At 42.2% G+C, this 21,516-nt stretch overlaps 1 protein-coding gene across 2 annotated transcripts; it reads right to left on the reverse strand.

Annotated features, from left to right (window-relative positions):
- Positions 1-52: 52 nt before the first annotated feature.
- LOC139423255 (calpain small subunit 1-like) lies at positions 53-9,484 on the reverse strand. 2 transcript variants are annotated; one of them, XM_071175065.1, is made up of 11 exons: positions 9,351-9,484; positions 8,588-8,659; positions 4,206-4,242; positions 4,000-4,092; positions 3,677-3,734; positions 3,411-3,475; positions 1,650-1,718; positions 1,446-1,524; positions 1,088-1,204; positions 806-864; positions 53-631 (listed from the first exon to the last, which is right to left on the reverse strand). In XM_071175065.1, exons 2-11 carry the CDS (start codon positions 8,632-8,634, stop codon positions 605-607), a joined length of 651 nt encoding a protein of 216 aa, XP_071031166.1. In that variant the 5' UTR covers positions 8,635-8,659; positions 9,351-9,484; the 3' UTR covers positions 53-604. The 2 variants fall into 2 exon arrangements, with proteins under 2 accessions (XP_071031166.1, XP_071031165.1); XM_071175064.1 differs by lacking the exon at positions 53-631 and having other exon boundaries at positions 749-864; positions 9,351-9,466.
- Positions 9,485-21,516: the final 12,032 nt, after the last annotated feature.

Raw genomic sequence — 21,516 nt, forward strand, 5'->3', positions numbered from 1 at the left:
GCATCAACCCTTAATGATTGAATGGTCGAAAAGTAGGCTTGAAGTGTTCAAATAACACATGCAATAAATACATTAAGATTTATTTAATTCCATACATTTCAAAGTAATAACAGCTCAATGACTTATGGCAACATTTACCCAATCATTAAATGGCATCTGTTGGCTTCATGAAGCAATGGCACAAGACAATGTTGTGAGACATGACAAAAACTAGCATTGTATTGGCGTTGTGTACCTACATATGTGACAGGCTATTTCATAACTGGCTTAAATAATTGTTAAATGACTACTATTTGAGAGAGCTCTTTGAAAAGTTTTCTTGAATTCAAAAGGAAAACAAGCAGATAGTCGTGGGCGAGTGCAAGACTAGCATTGGTATTGAGCAGCCCAAAGAACACCGTGTGCAGGTTTTTGCTACCACAATAGTCTACAAATATGGGAAAATGCTATATTCACATAGTGTAGGTTGCAAAGCATGTAGGGAAACCTGCATAAATTGGGGGGCTGGTTGTCTGACATAGGGGGTCCCTGGAGTGGTCTAAAGCACAGCGCCATGTAGAAAGAGTGGTTTTGTTTTGTAAACACGTGTAGCCATTTAATGTGCTTAGGAGTACATTGTCAACTGGAGCCACTGCAGAGAGAAAGAAAAACAATTGATTGATCAACCCTGTACAATGGTGGGTTTTTGACCTTGTGTGATATCGTCGGCATTACTCTACAATGTTGTTCCTAAAGTAGTTCTGCTAGGCTAATTACATTCATAAAACCGTCTAATTGTTACAGCTTGTAAGTGTGACATGCTTACCTCTTGAACGTTGACCTTGATAGTTCCATTGTTATCCTTGTCTAAGGTTTTGAAGGCACCTGAATCAAGAAGATACTACTTTTAGTGACAAAACAACTGCCAATTTTCACAATGATTATGTATGTACCCCATTATTTTCAAAGTACCATTAGTTGTGCTGACACACAACAAATGTAACAAAGGTTAATGCGTATGTTTTGATTTTTTACATCGAATACCTACAGATCTAAAATAACCCTTGCCATGGTGATGAGATCGGAAAGAGCAGGGAATCGGACTTACGGCACATAGCGTCCAGTCTCACAAGGCAGCCAATGCAGTTGTCAAAGTCCATGTTCCCGTTCTCATCGCTGTATCTGCGAATGATCATCTGGAACAGCTCATCATTGAGGGGAAAGCCTGTGTCCAAACCATAGACATACATGTTTAGGTTTAATGTACATCCTTGGTCCACACTGAAAAGCTGATAGCTATAAAGTTGTAAAGAATAACAGAATTGCTGGGTCAAACACAACTTTACTTAAGAACTTAAGAGATTCAAAATGTATTCATATCAAAAAGTGCAATGTTTCAAGATGTATGCTGTAAAAAGTGTCTGGCAAACAGCCAAAATGTTTCTGTGCTACATGATAGCTCTTACCTGCCGCCCTGAAAGCATTGGGAAGCTCATCTGCACCAATAACCCCAGAGCCATCAGTATCATAAGTCTTATACACACCCTGAAAAAAAACAGTGAAATACATCTATGATTAAATCTCCATGGTTCCAAATTTGTATTATACTTTCTAATACAAAAATAAAATGTATATTAGTGCCAATACTCTCAAACTACTTTTACTCTCACCTGCCATTTCTTGATATTGTTCCAGAGGTGTTTGAACTCATGGAATCCGAGCTTCCCAGTACTGTCACACTGCAACAGCGTTAAGGTTAACAAAAACATGACACCTATAACAATGCTGTGTGCACAAAACATTAAGAACACCCGTTCCTTCCCTGACAGACTGACCAGGTGAATCCAGATGAAAGCTATGATCCTTTATTGATGTTACTTGTTAAATCCACTTCAAAATCAATGAAGGGGAGGAGACGGGTTACAGAAGGATTTTTCAGACAATAGGGACATGTATTGTGTATATGTGCCATTCATAGGGTAATTGGGCAAGACAAAAAAGATTGAAGTGCCTTTGAACAGGGTATGGTAGTAGGTACCAAGCACACCTGTTTGAGTTTGTCAAGAACTGCAACGCTGCTGGGTTTTTCAACTTCAACAGTTTCCTGTGTGTATCAAGAACAGTCCACCACCCAAAATGACATCAAGCCAACTTGAGAACTGTGGGAAGCATTGGAGTCAATATGGGCCAGCATCCCAGTGGAATGCTTTTGACACCTTGTAGAGTCCATGCCCCGATGAATTAAGGCTGCTCAATATTAGGAAGGTGTAAGTTACCTCATTGGATTGGTGGAGGCATGGGCTAATGGGAGTTTCCACCATATTTCTTATACGAGTAATTTCCTTTCAAATCAGTAAAGGGAAGTAAACAAGTGCACACTACAAATCTAAAAGCATTGGATTGGTGGAGGCATGGGCTAGGTGGAGTTTCCACTTTATTTCTTATACCAGTCATTGGGAGATTCTCAATTTGTTTTGCTCGACTCGTTGCTTCCACCACTCGTCTCCTTTGAAAAAAGGCCAAAGGTAAATCGAGGAGCGGAAGAAAGGAAACAAATACGCAGTATGAAATTAGACTCCACCACACACATCAGGCTAATTACGTTTACAGAGGAGGAATCCCAAAATACATGTGTAAAGTGGTAAAAAGAAATGTAGCCAGACATTTCATATATAAAAGATAAGTAGTGTATTGACTTTAAACATGTGCAGGGTTCTTCTCATTCGAGAAAACAACAAATGATTCAAAGGGGGTGTGGGCAGATTTCAAAACACTTCTGTGATAGGAAACATCAGAATGTCCTTGGCTGGAGGAGGCTATCAGAGGTGCAAACTCTTCCGTTCGCCTATTAACAAATCGACATCCCTACATATGGTGACCACTTATCGGTTTCCGGGTCACAGAAAAGAGGATGGAGTAGTCGAGGGGAGGACAAACATTACCAATTGAGAATTCCCCCATTTCCTTTCAAATCAGAGAAGTGAAGTGAACATGTGCACAACTACTTCTCACAACTCGAAAAGCATTGGATTGGTGGAGTGAGAGTTTCCACCATATTTTTTTTAACCAGTAATTTCCTTTCAAAAATCACTGAAGGGACGTGAACAAATACTCACTTAGGAAGGTATTTCCACATAGACCTTTTTTCTATGGCTAAGAACAAGGGGGAGGTTATGAACAACCTATGCTTTCCAAGAGTTTAGGTCAATTTAAATAATCCATGTGTTATATGATGGATAATTTTAATTGACCTAAACTCAAGAAACATGGCTTGAGAAACATGGGTTGTCAATAAACCTTCCCCTGCTGAGACTTTTTATATGGCTATGTCTGAATTATCTCTCCATCCTTATGGCCCTAAATTCTGGAAATGATATTTTTGCATCAACATCAGATGCATTACCACAAACAGGTAATAACAGGAAGGATACATCCATGACTGCAACCATGCTCCTGCAGGACTCAATGCTAAACCCGTCTGTCTTCAGGTCACCATCTGAAATTCAAAAGCAGCCAGTTCACTCACTGGATTACCATGCCCTTAATGAGTCACAAACAAAAATCAATCTCACTGAGAAATTAATCACAAATATTACATCTCAAACATGGCTTTCTGAGAGAGGGATTGAACAGGTATACACTTAATGCACACAAGCACAGGCAAAGCCACATGAACAGAGACAGAAACATAGCTTACGTTTGGAAATAATTCTGTTCAAGATGTTCATCAATTCAGTTGGGCTCACCTCCATGTCCTTAGGGAAAAGTTATTCCGTTTAATTAATCCAACATCGAAGAATACCACGTATAAAGTGTCTTAACAATATTCAATAGTGAATTTGAGCCATACTTAAAAGCAGAAATAATTACATGAAGATCAAACTGCTATGTTGCATCAATTTCAGCAGTCACAGTGCCTTTTTAATGGCATTGCCACAAGGGGTTTACATTTACAGGGGTATTATGAAGGTAAACTAGAATAGGAATGTGTGAGAAGTGACAGGGACCTATCGTACTCACATCTCCAGCCAACTGCTGGAAGACTTTGCGAAACTGTCTTTCCTCGTCACTCTCATTCTGCTCTGCGTACGCAAGTGGCCTTCGTGGTGCGGGCTGCACGATAACATTTGCACTTCAGGTTACTATTATCCATAACAAATGCACATTTTCAGCAAAACAGTATGCTCTAGTGATAACTTGAATGATAAAATAGCGATGCCACTCACTGGGTCAGAGGGCACAAACACAGCTGGATCAATATTGCTGAAAAGAACACAGGAAATTAACAGGTTAGTCACTTGGTAGCATTCCTAAGAGATAGATAGGGGACACACACTTGTGGACACCCCTTCAAATTAGTGCATTCGGCTATTTCAGCCACACCCGTTCCTGCAGCCATGGAATCGCCATAGACAAACATTGGCAGTAGAATGACCTTACTGAAGAGCTTTGAACGTGGCACTGTCATTGGATGCCACCTCTCCAACAAGTCAGTTTGTAAAATGTCTGCCCTGCTAAACTAAGTGCTGTTATTGTAAAGCCTTGGTTTCATGCATGTTAACATCAGAAGCCTCCTCCCTAAGTTTGTTCTATTCGCTGCTTTAGCACACTCCGCTAACCCTGATGTCCTAGCCGTATCTGAATCCTGGCTTAGGAAGGCCACCAAAAGTTCTGAAGTTTCCATCCCCAACTACAAAATGTTCTGTCAAGATAGAACTGCCAAAGAGTTGCAATCTACTGCAGAGATAGCCTGCAGAGTTCTGTCATACTATCCAGGTCTGTGCCCAATCAGTTCGAGCTTCTACTTTTAAAAATCCACCTTTGCAAAAATATGACTCACTGTTGCCGCTTGTTATAGACCCCCCTCAGCCCCCAGCTGGGCCCTGGACACCACATGTGAATTGATTGCCCCCCATCCATCTTCAGAGCTCGTACACTTAGGTGACCTAAACTGGGATATGCTTAACACCCCAGCCGTCCTACAATCTAAGCTAGATGTCCTCAATCTAACACAAATTATCAAGGAACCTACCAGGTACAACCCGAAATCCGTAAACAAGGGCACCCTCATAGATATCATCCTGACCAACCTGCCCTCTAAATACACCTTTGCTGTCTTCAACCAGGATCTCAGCGATCACTGCTTCATTGCCTGCTTCTGCTATGGGTCCGCGGTCAAACAAACACCCCTCATCACTGTCAAACGCTCCCTAAAACACTTCAGTGAGCAGGCCTTTCTAATCGACCTGGCCCAGGTATCCTGGAAGGATATTGACCTTATCCCATCAGTAGAGGATGCTTGGTTGTTCTTTAAAAGTGCTTTCCTCACCATCTTAAATAAGCATGCCCCATTCAAAAAAATGTAGACCTAAGAACAGATACAGCCCTTGGTTCACTAAAGACTTGACTGCCCTTGATCAGCACAAAAACATCCTGTGGCGTACTGCATTAGCATCGAACAGGCCCCTCGATATGCAACTTTTCAGGAACCAATATACACAGTCAGGAGAGCAAAGGCTAGCTTTTTCAAACAGAAATTTGCATCCTGTAGCACTAATTCCAAAAGGGTTTGGGACACTAAAGTCCATGGAGAATAAGAACACCTCCTCCCAGCTGCCCACTGCAGAGGCTAGGAAAAACTGTCACCACCGATAAATCTACAATAATCGAGTTTCAATAAGCATTTTTCTACAGCTGGCCATGCTTTACACCCCCCCCCCCCACCCCACCCCACAGCAACTTGCCCAAGCCTCCCCCATTTCTCCTTCACCCAAATCCAGATAGCTGATGTTCTGAAAGAGCGGCAAAATCTGGACACCTACAAATCAGCTGGGCTAGACAATCTGGACCCTCTCTTTCTAAAATGATCAGCCGAAATTGTTGCAACCCCTATTACTAGCCTGTTCAACCTCTCTTTCGTATCATCTGAGATCCCTAAATATTGGAAAGCTGCTGCGGTCATCCCCCTCTTCAAAGGGGGAGACACTCTAGACCCAAACTGTTACAGACCTATATCCATCCTGCCATGCCATTCTAAAATCAAGTTAACAAACAGATCACCGACCATTTCGAATCCCACGTACCTTCTCCACTATGCAATCTGGTTTCTGAGCTGGTCATGGGTGTACCTCAGTCACGCTCAAGGTCCTAAACGATATCATAACCGCCATCGATAACCGCCATTCGACTCTGTCAATCACTGTATTCTCATCGGCACACTTGATAGCCTTGGTTTCTCAAATGACTGCCTCACCTGGTTCACCAACTACTTCTCGGATAGAGTTCAGTGTGTCAAATCGGAGGGCCTGTCGTCCGGACCTCTGGCAGTCTCTATGGGGGTGCCACAGGGTTCAATTCTCGGGCAGACTCTTTTCTCTGTATATAAATCAATGATGTTGCTCTTGCTGCTGGTGATTCTCTGATCCACCTCTACGCAGACGACACCATTCTGTATACATCTGGCCCTTCCTTGGACACTGTGCTAACAAACCTCCAAATGAGCTTCAATGCCATACAACACTAGCATTTAAAAGCAGTAAAACTAAATGCATGCTCTTCAACCGATTGCTGCCCGCACCTGCCCGACTAGCATCACTACTCTGGACAGTTCTGACTTAGAATATGTGGACAACTACAAATACCTAGGTGTCTGGTTAGACTGTAAACTCTCCAGACTCTCATTAAGCATTCCAAAATCAAATATAGAATCAGCTTCCTATTTCGCAACAAAGCCACCTTCACTTATGAAGCCAAACATACCCTGGTAAAACTGACAATCCTTCCGATCCTTAACATTGGCGATGTCATTTACAAATTAGCCTTCAACACTACTCAGCAAATTGGATGTAGTCTATCACAATGCCATCCATTTTATCACCAAAGCCCCATATACAACCCACCACTGCAACCTGTATGCTCGTTGGCTGGCCATCACTACATATTCGTCGCCAAACCCATCGGCTCCAGGTCATCTATAAGTCTTTGCTAGGTAAAGCCCCTCCTTAGCTCACTGGTCACCATAGCAACACCCACCCGTAGCACGCGGTCCAGCAGGTATATTTCACTGGTCATCCCCAAAGCCAACACCTCGTTTGGCTGCCTTTCCTTCCAGGTCTCCGCAGTCAATGACTGGAACGAATTGCAAAAATCACTTAAGCTGGAGACTTATCTCCCTCACTAACTTTAAGCATCAGCTGTCAGAGCTGCTTACCGATCACTGCACCTGTACACAGCCCATCTGTAAATAACCCACCCAACTACCTCATCCCCATATTGTTTTTTTTTTCTTTCACCCAAGTATCTCAACTTGCACATCATCATCTGCACATCTATCACTCCAGTTTTAATGATAAATTGTAATTATTTCATCACCATGGCCTATTTATTGCCTTACCTCCCTAATTTTACTACAAATGCACAAAGCTTTTTCTATTGTGTTATTTACTGTACGTTTGTTTACCCCTTGTGTAACTCTTGTTTTTGTCGCACTGCTTTGCTTTATCTTGGCCAGGTCGCAGTTGTAAATGAGAACTTGTTCTTAACTGGCCTACCTGGTTAAATAAAGGTGAGAAATTAAATAAATAAATAGGAGCAAAAACAGCTCAGCCGCGAAATGGTAAGCCACACAAGCTCACAGAACTGGACCGCCAAGTGCTAGAGCGTAAAAATCAACTGTCCTCAGTTGCAACACTCACTACAGAGTTCCAAACTGCCTCTGGAAGCAACGTCAGCACAAGAACTGTTTGTTGGGAGCTTCATGAACTGGATTTCCATGGCTGAGCAGCCACTCACAAGCCTAAGATCACTGTGTGCAAAGTTTGGTGGAGGAGGAATAATGGTCTGGGGCTGTTTTTCATGGTTCAGGCTAGGCCCCTTAGTTCCAGTGAAGGGAAATCTTAACGCTACTGTATACATACATACATACTAGACAACTTCTTGGCAACAGTTTGGGGAAGGCCCTTTCCTGTTGCAGCATGACAATCCCCCGTGCACAAAGCAAGGGCCATACAGAAATTATTTGTTGAGATCGGTGTGGAAGAACTTGACTGGCCTGCACAGAGCCCTGACCTCAACCACATTGAACACCTTTGGAATAAATTGGAACGCCGACCGTGAGCCAGGCTTAATTGCCCAACATCAGTGCCTGACCTCACTAATGCTTGTGGCTGAATGGACGCAAGTCCCCACAGCAATGTTCCATCATCTAGTGGAAAGCCTTCTCAGAAGAGAAGAGGCTGTTATAGAAGTGAAGGGGGGAGAGAGATTCCATATTAATGCCCATGATTTTGGAATGAGATGTTCAACAAGCATGTGTCCACATACGTTTGATAATATAGTGTATGATGAGCGATTGATTTATGGTCTGAGGTTACTATCTGAAGAATCATGCTCCTATCCGACATAGCTTGGCTGTTGCAACGGTACAATCAGTTTTAAGAGTGGCAGTGTCCTAAAATTAGACTACTTTCATTGCCCTTCCTCCCCCACAACCTATACAGCCTCCTCAACCACCTTCCCATCTGACATTTTTTATTTTTTTTAGCCAGAAACATGTAGAGACTAAATTCCTGTGGTGATCATAAGAGATGATGATTTAGAAGATCCCTACCTTACGACATCAAGAATGCCACCGATGAGTCTTTTGGCCAGAAACATGTTTAATCAATTGAAATGTGTCAACCTGTGAGAAAGAAAAAAACATTCAAAACGTTAGTCGTTTTTAAACGTAGTTTATATTTAAAAAACACACCTGAGTCAAATACATCATGGAAATCATACGGCCATTACAAGAATAATGAAAGCCTACTAAGTCAGCTAGGATAGGCCAATGACTATGGGGATAGGCTAATTACTCAAGTTGACACATGCCATGGGAGGCACACCCGCTGCAAATGTTTCGCCCTAAGTAAGACGCCTTTGGCAACAAAAAAACACCCCTTTCAGAGTGGTCTGCTAAAAAGGACAAAATTAATCAATATTAGCCCTGCGAATGATAAATTGATGTTTAACTCACGACAACTAGTTAGGGGGCTAATTTGCCGACCACATCGACGTTAACTAGCGAAGTTAACTTAATCAATGCTACGAATACATTTAATGGGAAGGCTGAACAGTCAGTACGTTTAAATAATGTTACGATTACAACCTAAAACTGTATGGCCTTTTTCGCAAGCCTACAAACCCACTACTAGACAGGCTAGCTACTAGCTAGCTTGCCCGGACAGGAAGAGGATGGCTAGCAGTGTGTTAAACTGTACTAACTAGTTAACGTTAGCTAGCTAAGAATGCTGACGGTAGTACGCAAACGAGGCTACAATAACACTATAGTCAAATCGACAAAAGTATTCAACATGTTAGTAGTAGCTACTTACCAGACTTAGAGGGGCCAGTGATATTGTAAAAAAAAAATAGCAAGGAGGCTGTCACGCACATTATTTTAGTAAGCCAATGAGGAGTGATGCCGTGCACATGTCATGTCTGAAACTGGGGACCTCTTAGTTAAAGTGAACGTAAGTTATTTGCGTAGAGCTTGCTGCTTCTTTGATGAGGTGTAACAGCGGTTAGCATCCAATGTTGCATTACAGCCACATACTACACTGGAGTACAACTAACTAACTCCCTTATACTTTGCTTGAATTTTTCTTTATTTTATATTTTTAAAAATAAACTACCCTCTAACACTACACTCACAAAAAATAACACTACTCTACTCCACAATTTAAATATATTTAGTCCTACCTCAGGCCAACAATCTGAAAGGATGAGACCACCACTTAACACACCCTGTAAATCTTCTAATGTCATGTCTCCCACACCCAACTACCTCTCTGCAGCTGCCACCACAACCTACATTTTCTTATGTTATTTTCTTATGTTCTATCCCTCCAGTACGGTTGATAACCATTGCTATAAATGCTAAAAATCAAATTTTACTCTAACATATCACTTTTTGGCCTATCCCTCTGTACTGGTACATATCTACCTCACACCCCTCCTCTCAGGATCCCTCCCCCTTGACCCATCTTCCTCCACTTTCTTCACTGTCTCAGCATATGACAACTTTTGCACTAGTCTAACCATGAAAACATCAACCTGCCTCTCTCGCACGGGCCATTTCTGATCCCCAGCCCCATGAGTACCCCTACAATTAACACATACTACTACTTTCCCCAACGCTACACATTCCTTTGTCTCATGCCCTTCTGCAAGCTTCTCACATCTAGGAACCTCCCTCCTACACACTGCTGCTACATGCCCATAAGCTTGACAACTGTAATAACGTAAAGTATTTGGCACAAAAGCTCGTACAGGATAACTTATATATCCCAACATCACTCTGTCAGGCAGACTCAACATCAAAACAACAAACAATGACTCTTCTATTTCACCACTCACACCACCCTGCCTGCGTCACACCAAACGACGAGCATCAAACACCGGGAATCTTCCCCTTCAGTTGGTCAACTTTTACATTTACTGTTACCCCAGTAAATCACTCCTTTCAATGGCGCTATTTTATTGAGAGCAAAACAATTCAAATGTCTTGCCCCCATTGGTTTACCTTCGTACCTATGACCAGCAGAAACACAAACAATTATCACAAGACCACTTCTGGTTAACCTCACTGATTCTACAGCACCCAACTCTGTTTTCACTGACCCTAAAAAAACAAATGGATCAGCCAAAGAGCAAGGGTCCACATCTTCCAAAAACTTCAGTCCTACTGTCACAGACTCATCTTTATCCTGACCCTTGGTGCAAGCCTCAGGCTCCGGGAAATTCACCACAAATTCACCACACCTACCACCTCCGATACTTCGACCTCATTCACTTCCATTTCTCCTCCTGTCTTCAGCTCACTCTGCTTACAATTTCTACCATTCTTCTTTAACAAACCATCTCCATTTTTCCCGCCATTTTTAACCGACTGAAGCTTGCCCTCTTCCTCGCTCTCTCTCTCTGCCTATCTTTTTCTTCCATTTCAAGTAATGTATATGTCTCCTTATGATAATACTGCACTTCTCCTGACATACATTTTGTTCTTGCCTTCAAGGGACACCATCTAACCGGCTGTCACAATCTCCTTACAATGTAGCGCTCAACAGTGCATCCCACTTATAAAGCAGCTGCTTCATCTTGATGTTCTTTTTTTATAAAAAGCTACCTCAACGCCTTTCCATTTCAAACAAACTCACTCTTACAACCAGCATCTACATGACCTTAACCCTTTTTATAATCTTAACCTAATCTTAATAAACCAATAGCAAGCATAGAGCAGATACATACTGTTGTTCCCAAATGGGAAACTCTGGTATCATCTTTCTACGCGTAAGCAAATTGAAAATGTCCGTGATTCCATTGTGAGTTGATCATGGCATAAACAAAACCACTGACACTGTCAATCAAACTCACTAGCTGTGTCCCCTGAAGGAAGTCTTTACCGCCAAACAAAATTTGACCACAAATAGAAAATATTTGCCACAATCCTGATAAAACCACACATGAAATACTATCATCTAACATCTGTGTGTACAGTTTTCTGTTCTGGTCTGGTTTCTCCTCATTACACACTGTGCAGTGGAGATTTTCCGGGGTTGTGTCCCTCTATACCTTTTCTCCATCTTCTATTTTATTTTGATGGACAAGGGGATAGCGCTAGTAACAGTGACTTGACCACGGCTATGGCTGTTCCCCAAGTTCACGGACCCCTCAGACACCTGAAAGACTGGGGAAGAAGGAAAGCTACTGTAAGTGTCTTGACAGCGGTCTGACCTGACTCCACGGACAATCCTGGACTCCCCCAGCCACAACCAGCCAACCGCCTGAAGCAGTTTCCGAACAGGAGAAACCAGGCTGGACACAGAAAACACCATCTCAACCAGGGCACAGAGTAAGGAATCCCCTAAAGATACCAACCTACGCCCGGAGCGAGCAGGCCACAGGGGAGTACCATCACTTCTGTCTCTGTGTAACAGTATAGCTTCCATCCCTCTCCTCGCCCCTATCTGGGCTCGAACCAGGGACCCTCTGTACACATCAACAACTGACACCCGCCAAGCATCGTTACCCATCGCGCCATAAAAGCCGCGGCCCTTGCAGGGCAAGGGGAACAGCTACTTCAAGGTCTCCGAGCGAGTGATGTCACCGGTTGAAAAACTATTAGCGTGCACCACCGCTAACTAGCTTGCCATTTCACATTGGTTACACTCACCCCCCTTTTGACCTCCTTTTCCGCAGGAACCAGTGATCCGGGTCAACAGCATCAATGTAACAGTATAGCTTCCTTCCCTCTCCTTGCCCCGAACCAGGGACCTTCTGCACACAGCAACAACTGACACCCACGAATCATCGTTACCCATCGCGCCACAAATGCCTCGGCCCTTGCAGAGCAAGGGGAACAACTACTTCAAGGTCTCAGAGTGAGTGACGTTACCGGTTGAAACGCTATTAGCGTGCACCACCGCTAACTAGCTAGCCATTTCACATTGGTTACATCTGCTCGCTCCTTAGGTTGTCCCAGCTCCAGCAACAGACCCAGTACTAGAACCAGTCCCAGACACCAGACGAGGTGCAGAGGATGGACCAGAAATCTAACCTTCACCTGAAGCAAGCAGACCACAGGGGAGTGCCACCGTTGACCACTGGGTCTAGGGCTTCCTTGTGTGTCTTTGCTTGCTCCTCAGGTTGCCCTTCCTCCTGTCTACAGACCCAGTCCCAGCACTAGAACCAGCACCTACCCCAGGTTTCCAGTCCTGGTACCAGCACGACTTCCAGACCCGGACCAAACACAGGTACAAACCAATGATTTACAGCAGGGATCATCCACTAGATTCATCCACTGGTCAATTTCTTCTTGAGCGGATGGTCGGGGGGCCGGAACATAATTACAAATAATTTGGAGACTGCAAAAAGCCTAAACAGATATAATATTTGACTAAAACTTAATCATTTCAAACCTTGCTTACATTTTTATATGATCTCTCTATTTTGCGTGGAAATGCATTTTTACATTTACATTTTCGTAGACAGATTTCCCAAATTAAAATCACTTGGAGCTGATTTACTGGTGTTTTAACAGTTTATGTCCAACAATGAAAATTCAACAGAAACTTGAGGGGCCAAATAAAACGGGCCGGTAGTTGGGGAACCCTGATTTACAGTATATACACTGAGTATACAAAATACTAAGAACATCTGCTCTTTCCATGACATAGACTGCAAGGTGAATCCAGGTGAAAGCTATGATCCCTTATTGATGTCACGTGTTAAATCCACTTCATACAGTGTAGATGAAGGGGAGGAGACAGGTTAAAAGAAGATTTTAAGACAATTGAGACATGGATTGCATATGTGTGCCGTTCAGAGGGTGAATGGGCAAGACAAAAGATTTAAGTGCCTTTGAACGGGTGCCAAGTTCACCGGTTTGTGTCAAGAACTGCCATTTAGCAGTTTTTTGGGGATCACACTCAACAGTTTCCCATGTGTATCAATAATTGTCCACCACACAAAGGACATCCAGGAGGGGTGCAACTCAACATTAGGAAGGTGTTCGTAAAGTTTGGTATACTTAGTGTACATACATACACACACATATACACTGCACCCGCACGCCTGACCAGCATCACCACCCTGGATGGTTCCGACCTTGAATATGTGGACATCTATAAGTACCTAGGTGTCTGGCTAGACTCTAAACTCTCCTTCCAGACCCATATCAAACATCTCCAATCGAAAATCAAATCAAGAGTCGGCTTTCTATTCCGCAACAAAGCCTCCTTCACTCACGCCGCCAAACTTACCCTAGTAAAACTGACTATCCTACCGATCCTCGACTTCGGCGACGTCATCTACAAAATTGCTTCCAACACTCTACTCAGCAAACTGGATGCAGTTTATCACAGTGCCATCCGTTTTGTCACCAAAGCACCTTATACCACCCACCACTGCGACTTGTATGCTCTAGTCGGCTGGCCCTCGCTACATATTCGTCGCCAGACCCACTGGCTCCAGGTCATCTACAAGTCCATGCTAGGTAAAGCTCCGCCTTATCTCAGTTCACTGGTTACGATGGCAACACCCATCCGTAGCACGCGCTCCAGCAGGTGTATCTCACTGATCATCCCTAAAGCCAACACCTCATTTGGCCGCCTTTCGTTCCAGTTCTCTGCTGCCTGTGACTGGAACGAATTGCAAAAATCGCTGAAGTTGGAGACTTTTATCTCCCTCACCAACTTCAAACATCTGCTATCTGAGCAGCTAACCGATCGCTGCAGCTGTACATAGTCTATTGGTAAATAGCCCACCCATTTTCACCTACCTCATCCCCATACTGTTTTTATTTATTTATTTTTATTTTTCTGCTCTTTTGCACACCAATATCTCTACCTGTACATAACCATCTGATCATTTATCACTCCAGTGTTAATCTGCATAATTGTAATTATTTGCCTACCTTCTCATGCCTTTTGCACACAATGTATATATAGACTCCCCTTTTTTCTACTGTGTTATTGACTTGTTAATTGTTTACTCCATGTGTAACTCTGTGTTGTCTGTTCACACTGCTATGCCTTATCTTGGCCAGGTCGCAGTTGCAAATGAGAACTTGTTCTCAACTAGCCTACCTGGTTAAATAAAGGTGAAATAAAAAAAAAATAAAAAAATACAGTGGGGCAAAAAAGTATTTAGTCAGCCACCAATTGTGCAAGTTCTCCCACTTAAAAATATGAGAGGCCTGTAATTTGCATCATAGGTACACTTCAACTATGACAGACAAAATGGGGAAAAAAAATCCAGAAAATCACATTGTAGCATTTTTTATGAATTTATTTGCAAATTACAGGCCTCTCTCATCTTTTTAAGTGGGAAAACTTGCTCAATTGGTGGCTGACTAAATACTTTTTTGCCCCACTGTTTAAATACACACACACATAAATATACATATATATATATATATATATATATATATATATATATATATATATATGTATATATATATATACGTACATACATACACACACACACACACACACACACACACACACACACACACACACACACACACACACACACACACACACACACTACACTACAGACACCTTACTTACGCATACTTTTAAATTATATTATAAAAGTGAAGACATCAAAACTATGAAATAACACATATGGAATCATGTAGTAACCAAAAAAGTGTTACAAATGTTTTTATATTTAAGATTCTTCAAAGTAGCCAACCTTTGCCTTGATGACAGCTTTGCACACTCTTGGCATTATCTCAACCAGCTTCATGAGGTAGTCATCAGGAATGCATTTCAATTAACAGGTGTGCCTTGTTAATAGTTAATTTGAGGAATTTATTTTCTTCTTAATGCGTTTGAGCCAATAAGTTGTGTTCTGACAAGTTAGGGGTGGTCTACAAGACCAAAGTCCATATTATGGCAAGAACAGCTCGAATAAGCAAAGAGAAACGGCAGTCCATCATTACTTTAAGACATGAAGGCCAGTCAATTCGGAAATTTTCAACAACTTTGAACGTTTCTTCAAGTACAGTCGCAAAAACTGTCAAGTGCTATGATGAAACGGGCTCCCATGAAGACCGCCACAGGAAAGGAAGACCCAGAGTTAACTCTAATGAACTTATCCTCTACAGCAGAGTTAACAGCCTCAGAAATTGCAGCCCAAATAAATGCTTCACAGAGTTCAAGTAACAGACACATCAACATCACATATATCATATGTCCTGTGTGAATTTAAGTATGCTCTCTCTAATTCTCTCTTTCTCTCTTTCTTTCTCTCGCTCGGAGGACCTGAGCACTAGGACCATGCCTCAGGACTACCTGGCATGATGACTCCTTGCTGTCCCCAGTCCACCTGGCTGTGCTGCTGCTCCAGTTTCAACTGTTCTGCCTGTGATTATTATTATTTGATCATGCTGGTTATTTATAAACATTTGAACATCTTGGCCATGTTCTGTTATAATCTCCACCCGGCACAGCCAGAAGAGGACTGGCCACCCCACATAGCCTGGTTCCTCTCTAGGTTTCTTCCTAGGTTTTGGTCTTTCTAGGGAGTTTTTCCTAGCCACCGTGCTTCTACACCTGCATTGCTTGCTGTTTGAGGTTTTAGGCTGGGTTTCTGTACAGCACTTTGTGATATCAGCAGATGTACGAAGTGCTATATAAATACATTTGATTTGATTTTGATCAAATGTTCAAAGGAGACTGCGTGAATCAGGCCTTCATGGTCAAATTTCTGCAAAGAAACCACTACTAAAGGACACTAAGAAGAAGAGACTTGCTTGGGCAAAGAAACATGAGGAATGGACATTAGACCGATGGAAATATGTCCTTTGGTCTGATGAGTCTAAATTTGAGATTTTTGGTTCCAACCGCCACGTCTGTGTGAGACGCAGAGTAGGTGAACGGATGATCTCTGCATGTTTGGTTCCCACAGTAAAGCATGGAGGAGGTGATTTATTTAAAATTCAAGGCACACTTAACCACCATGGCTACTACAGCATTCTGCAGCGATACACCATCCAATCTGGTTTGCGCTTAGTGGGATTATCATTTGTTTTTCAACAGGACAATGACCCAGCACACCTCCAGGCTGTGTAAGGGCTATGTTACCAAGAAGGAGAGTGATGGAGTGCTGCATCAGATGACTTGGTCACCACAATCACCTGACCTCAACCCAATTGAGATGGTTTGGGATGAGTCGGACCACAGAATGAAGGAAATCAGCCAACAAGCGCTCAGCATATGTGGGAACTCCTTCAAGTCTGTTGAAAAAGCATTCCAACTGAAGCTGGTTGAGAGAATGCCAAGAGTGTGCAAACTGTCATCAAGGCATAGGGTGGCTGCTTTATCTCAAATATATTTAGATTTGTTTAACACATGATTGCATATGTGTTATGTCTTAGTTTTGATGTCTTCACTATTAATTTTGCAATGTAGAAAATAGTAAAAAATAAAATAAAAACCCTTGAATGAGTAGGTGTGTCCAAACTTTTGACTGGTACTGTAAACATTTTCCTTAAATTATAATTTAAAAAAAAGATTGTCCAGACTACAAAAGAAAAGGTTATTGTCCAGACTAAAAAAATAAATACATGGAATTTTGGCCTCGAATAATTTAATTGAAATACTGTAGAATTTCATTAATACCTGTGGAGGACTGCTCCTCCTGGGGAATGCCAATATGGCCGACAGGTGGCTTCAAAGCCTCTCATTGGCCAAGACATAGCATCAGCCATGCAGGGATTATAAACATCATTGAAAGCATGTCTAAGAAGAGTTAGAATATATATATATATATGTATATATATATATATATGAGCTATTTCTATGCTTCAGTTCTTAAATTTATTATTATTACTTTTTTTAACCTTTCACCAAGGAATCATAACCTTAGTATTAAGTTACTGGCTCTGGCCCAACCTATCGGTTTCTGGACCAATCAGACAGCCCCGAATGTGTTGCCATTCTGTTAAGGGTCAGGGAGGTGCTCAGATCCACGACCTCTGGGGGCCCATGTGCCCGTCCTTTAAAACTGTACAAATAATTGACAATAAGCATTTAAAAAGTAATTCATAAACCTTTATAATTTCAATACTAGGATTCTAAGTGCTTGTTTCTTGGGCTTCAGGAATGACTGAAAAAGTTCCTCAGGAAAAAAGTAACTGATTGAAAGTATATTGGTGAACAAATGCCATGGTCAAGGCTATGTCCACACCAGTGCAATGAGTGGAGCTTATTCCGGTGGTCTGATTTAGGCTCTCGTTCAAAAGTGTATTTCTTATATTTCCCATTTAGCAGACGCTTTTATCCAACGTGAATTACAGTCATGCATGCATACATACTACATATGGGTGGTCCCGCGAATCGAACTCACTACCCTGACATTACAAGCACCATGTTCTAACAACTGAGCTACAAACAGCAGACAACAAAAAAAGCGGTTTGCGGTTTCATTCCTACCACTGAACCAGTGTTTGAGTTCTGTGGTAGCAAATATCAAGTCCCTTATCTCTGGTATATCTTGGCATGTGTCAATCAAGACTAAGTTTAAATTGTGTGCAGTGGAATGGACATATAATGCACAATGTCTCAGGAAAGACTGTCTGGGTTGGCAATACTCACTATAGAAAACAGTCGGGCCCGCACCCTGGACCTACAGGCCGTGGTGACTTCAGGAGTTTCAAATTGGATTAAATTTGATTTCATTTATTTTTAATATTGCAGCCTATTTGTGTAGGCTATTAGCCACATTATTCCAAATGTGAAACAGTGAGGAAGTATTCTACATGTACATAAAGGCTTCAGCGCATGAAGCCTCGGATAAAAACGTGCCTGTTCCGAACTGTATCAAAACATACTGTACATACAATGGGTTTCCAAAATTCAAAGTTTACCAAAGTGAATCCTCGCTTGCATTTTGTAGTGTCTCTTGGCATTATGGTTAGTGCTATCCGGGATCCTTGTGACCACCCTACCCTAAACAGGGCGGTGGAGGTCATGAAATTTTGTCTGGTTATGGTCATGAAAAAGACTGCTGGTCCCACAGAAATTGACCGATAATGAACATAAACACGTTTAGCATCTCCAGACCTCCACACATACAAGCTGCTGATGCACACCTTTGAAACATCCACATAAAAAAGTATAATAAGTCAATTTAACATAGTGCCTTCAGGAAGTATTCACACCCCTTGACCTTTTCCACATTTTGGTGTGTTACTGCCTGAATGGAGAATGGATTAAATTTAAGAAAAAATGTTTCTGCCCTACACACACACACAATACCCCATAATATTTTCAATTTTTTTTTTTACAAATGAATAAAAAATGAAAAGCAGAAATGTCTTGCAAACCTAAATGAATTCAGGAGTAGAAATTTGCTACAAGTCACATACTGTACGTTTCATGGACTCTGTGTGCAATAATAGTGTTGAACATGATTTTTGAATGACATCATACCCCACACATACAATTATCTGTAAGGTCCCACAGTCTAGTACTGAATTACACTTTGGATGGTGTATCAATACACCCAGTCACTACAAAGATACAGGCGTCCTTCCTAACTCGGGTGCCGGAGAGAAAGAAAACTGCTCAGGGATTTCACTGTGAAGCCAATGGTGACTTTAAAACAGCTACAGAGTTTAATGGCTGTGATAGGAGAAAACTGAGGATGGATCAACAACATTGTAGTTACTCCACAATACTAACCTCATTAACAGAGTGAAAAGGAAGCCTGTACAGAATAAAAACATTCCAAAACATGCATCCTGTTTGCAACAAGGCACTAAAGTAACACTGCAAAAAAAATGAGCCAAAGCAATTCACTTTTTGTTCTGAATATAAAAGTGTTATATTTGGTGTAAATCCAATACAACACATTACCGAGTACCACTCTCCATATTTTCAAGCATAGTGGTGGCTGCATTATGTTATGGGTATGCTTGTAATCGTTAAGAACGGGGGAGTTTTTCAGGATAAAAAAAGAAACGTAAATGGAGCTAAGCACAGACAAAATCCTACAGGAAAACCTGGTTCAGTCTGCTTCCCAACAGACACTGGGAGATTAATTCACATTTCAGCAGGACAATAATCTAATACACAAGGCCAAATCTACACTGGAGTTGCTTACCAAGAAGACAAATGTTCCTGAGTGGCCGAGTTATAGTTCTGACTTAAATCTACTTGAAAATCTATGGCATGACCTGAAAATGGTTGTCTAGCAATGATCAACAACCAATTTGACAGAGCTAAAAGAATAATGGACAGATGTTGCACAATCCAGGTGTGGAAAGCTATTAGATACTTAACCAGAAAGACTCACAGCTGTAATTGCTGCCAACGGTGCTTCAAAGTATCGACTCAAAGGTTAAACAACAAATGTGGAATAAGGATATTTTTCCCATTCGGGAGTGAGTGCGATTATGAAGTGGCTATGTTGTGCGTAAAATCAAATCAAAGTTTATTTGTCACGTGCACCGAATACAACAGATGTAGGTAGACCTTACAGTGAAATGCTTACTTACAGGCTCTGCCCCAGTGATGTACTGGGCCGTACGCACTACCCTCTGTAGTGCCTTGCGGTTGGAGGCCGAGCAATTACTGTACCAGGCAGTAATGCAACCGGTCAGGATGCTCTCGATGTTGCAGCTGTAGAACCTTTTGAGGATCTCAGGACCCATGCCAAATCTTTTTAGTTTCCTGAGGGGGAATAGGCTTTGTCGTGCCCTCTTCATGATTGTCTTGGTGTGTTTGGACCAATCTAGTTTGTTATTGATGTGGTCACCAAGGAAATTGAAGCTCTCAACCTGCTCCACTACAGCCCCGTCGATGAGAATGGGGACATGCTCGGTACTCCTTTTCCTGTAGTCCACAATCATCTCCTTAGTCTTGGTTACGTTGAGGGATAGGTTGTTATTCTGGCACCACCCGGCCAGGTCTCTGACCTCCTCCCTATATAGGCTGTCTCGTCGTTGTCGGTGATCAGGCCTACCACAGTTGTGTCGTCAGCAAACTTAATGATGGTATTGGAGTCATGCCTGGGCATGCAGTCATGGGTGAACAGGGAGTACAGGAGGGGACTGAGCACGCACCCCTGGGGAGCTCCAGTGTTGAGGATCAGCGTGGCAGATGTGTTGCTACCTACCCTCACCACCTGGGGACGGCCTGTCAGGAAGTCCAGGATCCAGTTGCAGAGGGAGGTGTTTAGTCCCAGGATCCTTAGCCTGGTGATGAGCTTTGAGGGTACTATGGTGTTGAACGCTGAGCTGTAGTCAATGAACAGAATTCTCACATAGGTGTTCCACATCCGACGAGTGTCGGAGCCGTCGGATGTGATCATATGAAACAGTTCATATTCGCTAGATTGAGTAATTTGGCAACAATTGTGAATGATACAAACCTTAAAAATGTCCCAAGAAAAAATATATGGGCTGCATGATGCAACTACAGGCTACTGATGAGAGTCGCAAAAAATGCTTGCGCTCTGTTCCTTGCCTTAGGCTGCACAGCTGTTCTCTCATCAAGTGATCATATTTTCACCAATCATACTTTTCTCAATTGAATCTTTAATGTGCAAAACTAGTTTTGATTTAAGAAGGGCCAGTTATCAAATGGGCAAGAACAGGGGCAGGGGAAAGAAGACATCATCCGTATGTACTCCAATAGCGAATGGAGGCCACTTTTCAATATATTTTTTTTCTCCAATGATGCTGGGTAGGCTACTTCAGTTTTCTAGCAGAGCATGTGCTTAATATGAGCAGCTAAGAAATAAATATAGTAGCAGCAGGGATCCTCTTTTTAGTGGCAACCACAAAAACTTTGCTTTCACACGGGGTTGCATATAGAAATGTCTGGGCTTATAAGAACCCTTACTTCACTCCACGCATCAATCACTGTTTGAGGAGCATGCACTCGCAGTGTGACAGGTGATATTCCGCCCAAACTGTATGCCATGGGCTCTCCAACCCTGCTCCTGCAGCAACCCATTGCTTAATTTGGGAAACCAAGTAAAATCTGT

This window comes from Oncorhynchus clarkii, chromosome 12 (assembly GCF_045791955.1).
Source record: "Oncorhynchus clarkii lewisi isolate Uvic-CL-2024 chromosome 12, UVic_Ocla_1.0, whole genome shotgun sequence".
NCBI lineage: Eukaryota > Metazoa > Chordata > Actinopteri > Salmoniformes > Salmonidae > Oncorhynchus > Oncorhynchus clarkii.